This window comes from Watersipora subatra, chromosome 8 (assembly GCF_963576615.1).
Source record: "Watersipora subatra chromosome 8, tzWatSuba1.1, whole genome shotgun sequence".
In the NCBI taxonomy this organism is placed as follows: domain Eukaryota; kingdom Metazoa; phylum Bryozoa; class Gymnolaemata; order Cheilostomatida; family Watersiporidae; genus Watersipora; species Watersipora subatra.
The window spans coordinates 56,862,231-56,868,395 of NC_088715.1; the positions used below are offsets into that span (position 1 = coordinate 56,862,231).

At 36.5% G+C, this 6,165-nt stretch overlaps 1 protein-coding gene across 3 annotated transcripts in view; it reads left to right on the forward strand.

Annotated features, from left to right (window-relative positions):
• The window catches only part of LOC137402875 (lysosome membrane protein 2-like), a 28,972-nt gene extending 27,076 nt beyond the window's left edge, over nt 1–1,896 (forward strand). For all 3 annotated transcript variants that reach the window (XM_068089382.1, XM_068089383.1, XM_068089384.1), the window contains one exon: nt 1,409–1,896. In XM_068089382.1, the coding sequence (XP_067945483.1) occupies nt 1,409–1,480 (72 nt within the window). In that variant the 3' untranslated portion in view covers nt 1,481–1,896. The remainder of the gene's footprint in view (nt 1–1,408) is intronic.
• Nucleotides 1,897–6,165: the final 4,269 nt, after the last annotated feature.

The following is a 6,165-nucleotide window of genomic DNA, read 5'->3' on the forward strand; positions in this document are numbered from 1 at the left end:
GCTCTGTGCACTAGTCAGTAGTACAAGCTCTGTACACGAGTCAGTAGTACAAGCTCTGTACACTAGTCAGTAGTACAAGCTCTGTATACTAGTCAGCAGTACAAGCTCTGTACACTAGTCAGTAGTACAAGCTCTGTACACGAGTCAGTAGTACAAGCTTTGTATACTAGTCAGTAGTACAAGCTCTGTATACTAGTCAGTAGTACAAGCTCTGTACACTAGTCAGTAGTACAAGCTCTGTACACGAGTCAGTAATACAAGCTCTGTATACTAGTCAGTAGTACAAGCTCTGTACACTAGTCAGTAGTACAAGCTCTGTACACGAGTCAGTAATACAAGCTCTGTATACTAGTCAGTAGTACAAGCTCTGTACACTAGTCAGTAGTACAAGCTCTGTACACGAGTCAGTAGTACAAGCTCTGTATACTAGTCAGTAGTACAAGCTCTGTACACTAGTCAGTAGTACAAGCTCTGTATACTAGTCAGTAGTACAAGCTTTGTACACTAGTCAGTAGTACAAGCTCTGTGCACTAGTCAGTAGTACAAGCTTTGTACACTAGTCAGTAGTACAAGCTCTGTATACTAGTCAGTAGTACAAGCTCTGTACACGAGTCCGTCGTACAAGCTCTGTGCACTAGTCAGTAGTACAAGCTCTGTACACGAGTCAGTAGTACAAGCTCTGTACACTAGTCAGTAGTACAAGCTCTGTACACTAGTCAGTAGTACAAGCTCTGTGCACTAGTCAGTAGTACAAGCTCTGTACACGAGTCAGTAGTACAAGCTCTGTACACTAGTCAGTAGTACAAGCTCTGTATACTAGTCAGCAGTACAAGCTCTGTACACTAGTCAGTAGTACAAGCTCTGTACACGAGTCAGTAGTACAAGCTTTGTATACTAGTCAGTAGTACAAGCTCTGTACACTAGTCAGTAGTACAAGCTCTGTATACTAGTCAGTAGTACAAGCTTTGTATACTAGTCAGTAGTACAAGCTCTGTACACTAGTCAGTAATACAAGCTCTGTATACTAGTCAGTAGTACAAGCTCTGTACACGAGTCAGTAGTACAAGCTCTGTGCACTAGTCAGTAGTACAAGCTCTGTATACTAGTCAGTAGTACAAGCTCTGTACACGAGTCAGTAGTACAAGCTCTGTGCACTAGTCAGTAGTACAAGCTCTGTACACGAGTCAGTAGTACAAGCTCTGTACACTAGTCAGTAGTACAAGCTCTGTATACTAGTCAGTAGTACAAGCTCTGTACACTAGTCAGTAGTACAAGCTCTGTACACTAGTCAGTAGTACAAGCTCTGTACACTAGTCATCTAATAGAAGTGTTAGCTCAGTTTGTATACCGACTGGGTTATTAAATTCAAATCACTCATATATGTTATACTGATTGCTGTATTTTTTAGACATCGGAAACAACCCCATTGCTGAACGGTGGACTTGAGCCACGTCGTGCCAGCAGCCCCATAAATACCTAAAGATATTTCTCATAGCCTTGAGTAAAGGTTATGAACAAAATGGTTTAAGTCAATAAGAGAGCATTATTGTTCCTATTTTTAGCCATATCTTTTCAAATGTACTATTTTATCCACAGTGAATATGGGAAGCCTAGTGTAATGCCAGCCTACCTCATGATTGACTCCTTGCTATACACAATGCTCAACAATCTGGTCAACAAATCCCAAAACAGATGCTTCTATGAAGATTTCCTATGTTATAGGTAATCCATGTTATCATTTTTATGCTAGAAACAAATCCAAATACAATCATTTAGTTGTACTCTATTGTTGGTGATTAACAATCAGGCATGTTGAGAATTTGACTGCATAATGTGAGGCAATTTGAATATTTTGTACAGAAGCATGGAATCAATAAAAAGATGTTGGATCACTTGTAAAAAACATTTTCTGTTTCATTGATGTTTTTTTCGGGTATTGTTATCGCATACCAAAAAGGCAGCTTTATGGAATGCATGTAGAGTGCTTCAGTTTAAGTCAGAAACTTGTTCTAGGAAGTGGATTATCGTAAGACTTGGAGTGACAGTTTCTTAGTTACAATGTCCATTTAATCCCCCAGAATTATTGGCTCCATGAAAGTCTGTTAAAGCATATAGTTCAGCATAGATTACATTTATTCTGTCTTACCATAGAAACTGGAAACCGATCATCTACATTATTATTGGCCACTTTTCTGTCATTAAGTACAGAGGATAAAGATAATGCTGAGGCTATGGAAGGCTGACAGAGGCAGCATTATTGGTCGGTGTCCGCCCATCTGTTTTCTTTTTTTGTCACTAAGCACAGAGGAGAAAGATAATGCCGAGGTTTGAAAGGAGGCTAACATCGCTGATTAGCTCAGCCTGGTCAAAGTGCAGTCTAATAAGCCGTATGTCACGGATTCGGTCCCACATTAGCCATCATCTTAGTCATTTCATTAATTGTTTGTGATTGTTTGAGAGTTGACACATTTATAACCCCTGCTACTGTAACAGCAAAATAAAGGCTTTCACGCCGCACTTCATAATTTCTGATTTTAAAGTCACATATTTATAATGACTGTGGGGCCTTTTAAAACAAGTATCAAGTCAAGTGTTTTCAGATAGCAAAAATTATAATGGAAACTTTAAACTGTTGGAGTTATGTCAGCCGATTTATTGCATCCAAAATGTTTAATTTTAATATCGCTCAATCGGAAAAAGGTGCAGAATATAGGCAACATTTACTTCGGCCGTAAAAGGGCTAAATTTTTCTTCTCAAAATTCTTACGAGCCATTTGAAAAATACAACGCCAGCTTTTATTTGAACATCACCTCCAATTGACCACCACTATTATAGAGGAAGGGTGAAAAAATAAAGCTCTGTGGCGTTCAATTAAGAAAGTTTACATAGATAAAACTACATAGAATAATCCATTCTATGAAATCCATTCTATATTCTTATAAACAAGCTGACTGGTAGAAGTGGCTGTCTGTCATCTTGTACATTATCACTTCTTATATCCACTGTGAAGATGATGGCCACTATTTGCTATAACACGCTACATATACATGAAGGGGAACACAACTTGTGAAATGGTTGGCCCTAAAAGGGTTGAGGGATGATACAGGAATTAATCATTTATACCAGAAAGCATGGAAGGAGCAACAGGCGTATTGATCGTGCTTAACTAAAAAGAAACTGCAGACGTACAGAGACTGTTTATTATATTCTATTTTAGCTGTAAATGTGTTACATCTAAGGTATCAAAGGTTTGTATAAATTTTGTAACTGTTATGAGTTTTTCTCCGTTTTGTAACATAGCATTTTACTATTTTGGTAAACATTTGGTTATAATATTATTTCGCAAACTTGCCATACGCATTAATAAGATTGCTAGAATTTGCGTACTAAAATTCGAACATATTAGCCTTTTATACCGATTAGTTAAAGTTGTATTCCCTCTTGTGGGCAAAAACTGTGAACTCGAAATCCTAAAACTGGTATGAGAACTGTGTATCAGCTCTCCCTCTTGTTTAGATTGGTGTGACTGCACAGCAAAAAACTTTGCGTACAGAAACACAAGAGAACATTACAAGTTCGACTAAATGTTGCTTAATGATGTATTTATGTTTAAAAGACTCAGTATTGTGAATACCGTTGTTACTTATATCTTAATGTTATAAACATTATAGATCGATCTCTGTAACCGCCTTGATCCGTGCTACCTCTGGATGTTTATTAACGATACAAACTATTAAACTCTCGGCATCACATTACACTCACTTGTTGGATATTACGGTGATAGTTGTTAATGTCCGTGTAGCAATGAATGTGTGACTTTTCATGTTTGAGCTATGTTTGTTAGACAGAATGTTACACATAAGCGTTAATATCTAGCAGGTTACATCAGCTGTTTGTTCATGTGATGAACTGGTCAGTGTTATTCTGACCAGATGACTTTTAAACCCACACAGAAGGCTTAATCCCAGCTCTACGTAGTAACTTGTTTACTTATGTATGTGTAGCTTTTATTGGCTTTGGTAAACATAAAAAAAATGATGCTTTTCATTACATGCAAAAAAAAAATGAACAGACCGATCTCAAGAAAAATTAAGTGAGTTGAAAAAGTGTGTTTTGAAAGTTGTTAATCTAATAGTATTGTGGAGGAGTCAGGATAGTGAAGAGCAGGTTGAAGTAACAGAAAGTTCATAAACTGAAACATACGATGGTGGATGTGATATTGTGGTGGACGCCGGGCCATGACGTTACATTTCTTATTTTATTGTATGTGTTGTCCTTTTTATTTTATCGTTGCTTTACTCGTTGTGCTGTCACTTGTCATAACTCATGTTGTTGTCTTACTTTATTGTATGTCATTTTTTTATTATATCGTTGTTTTACTCGTTATGCTATCACTTATCGTCACTTGTCATACCAACGCACTAGCGATCCTGTTTATTCACCTTGTTAGCCGGTATTCTTACCGTTTTCCATTAGCCGCAACGGGTGATGCTATTATATATAAAGGAGCGCGATCACTTAGCTGAGCAGAGCAAATGGCCGTACGCTCCTCGGCTAGTGAATTTCCTTCTCTAATAAAACATTGAACAAAATCACGCGCAACTTATTTCTGTATGAAATAGTCTAGATCGTGCCAAATAAAGGCAGGCAAATTCCTTTACAGTATGTTGTTTACTTGTTGTTTGTTGCCCAGTGAGCTAAAAATTGTTTCAAATGACTATGAATCAGCAAAAATCTTAAAACATTCTAGTGAATTCAATATACCCCAATGCATGCATAACAAATTAAATGCCATCTTTGCAGAGTGTAATGGGTACTGGCTTGGTTTCAGTGCCAAAATTGAACACATATTTACCTTAAAAAACTGAATACAAAACCTACAGGCTAGACTACAGACTGATATAAGGTGTCAAAATATAATATCATCCAGTCTAGAAGAAATATAGCATTGACTGAACTGAATACCAGATCTGCTGACCATTGGAAATGTTGTTAGTTTGAGAGATAATATATAGCAGCTGTTACAGGTAGATGATCTACATAAATTTTGTGATAACAAAAAAAAATGAATAGACTGATGGATTCCTGAGGTTGTGTGGTTTATAATGTGATCAGAGCGAGAAGTGAGCTGAAAGATAGGTGTATGTAAATAAAATTAGGAAAGGTCAGTAACTTATTACTAAAGAGCATAAACATAAATTTACTTTACAACAGTTATGTAGGCTAGCTCATTTAAAAAGGAGTTGCCTCTAAATAAAGAAACACAATCCATAGAGTGTGGAGCGAAATTGGTCACATGCTAGTCAGCTTAAATCCTATCAATCAATGCTACAGGTGTTATTTTATAAAGCAGAGCCAATGCACTACTACCGATGAACTGCATACTGGTTCTGTTAGACGTAGTTTACTATACGATGGCCAGTTTAATAATAAAAATATTATAAAAGTGTTAATCTCGTGTCCAACAAAATATTCAGAAAATGCTGTTCTGGTACAAAACTACTCTCAATTACTCTTACTCTCTAAATTACTCTCAACTAAACTACACATTCTGCTAAAAATATATATGATATTGTTGCTTAGAGAAATACGGTCTGAATTGGTCTTACGCTGATCACGGGTCTCATCAGTTTGAATGATTTTTGGTTTCTGAGACATTTTCATTGGCATATTTTAAATGTAACACAGATTAGCATTTATGTTTACACTCATATTTTTTGATAGTTTTAAACTGCTGATTCTGCATGAAATTTTTTCTTATGAGCATTTACTAGACTCTTTACTGGAAAACAATGGTACATTAGCAATTGCTGAGATTTATTTAGTCAACCCACTTTAAAATTAGGTATCGCATGAAAAATTGAGGTTGTTTTATTAGCTAACACAAAGTATTATTGTAAATGTACTTTTTATCAACTACATTCGATTTTGTAATTGTCCTAACATGCCTAGCTCAGTCGAGTAATCGGTTATCTAGGATATTACAGTTGTTGTTTTCTTTGTAGCGATGATTAGTTGACCTCGAATCTCGTGGCGCGCATGACTCATTATTTATTGCCTCAAATTTGGAAATTTTGATTAACAATAATATTTACGGGGAGTCAATAAGACTTTTCGCACAAAATTGTTTGCCCGTATACGTCTAGAAGCTATGAAAACCACGT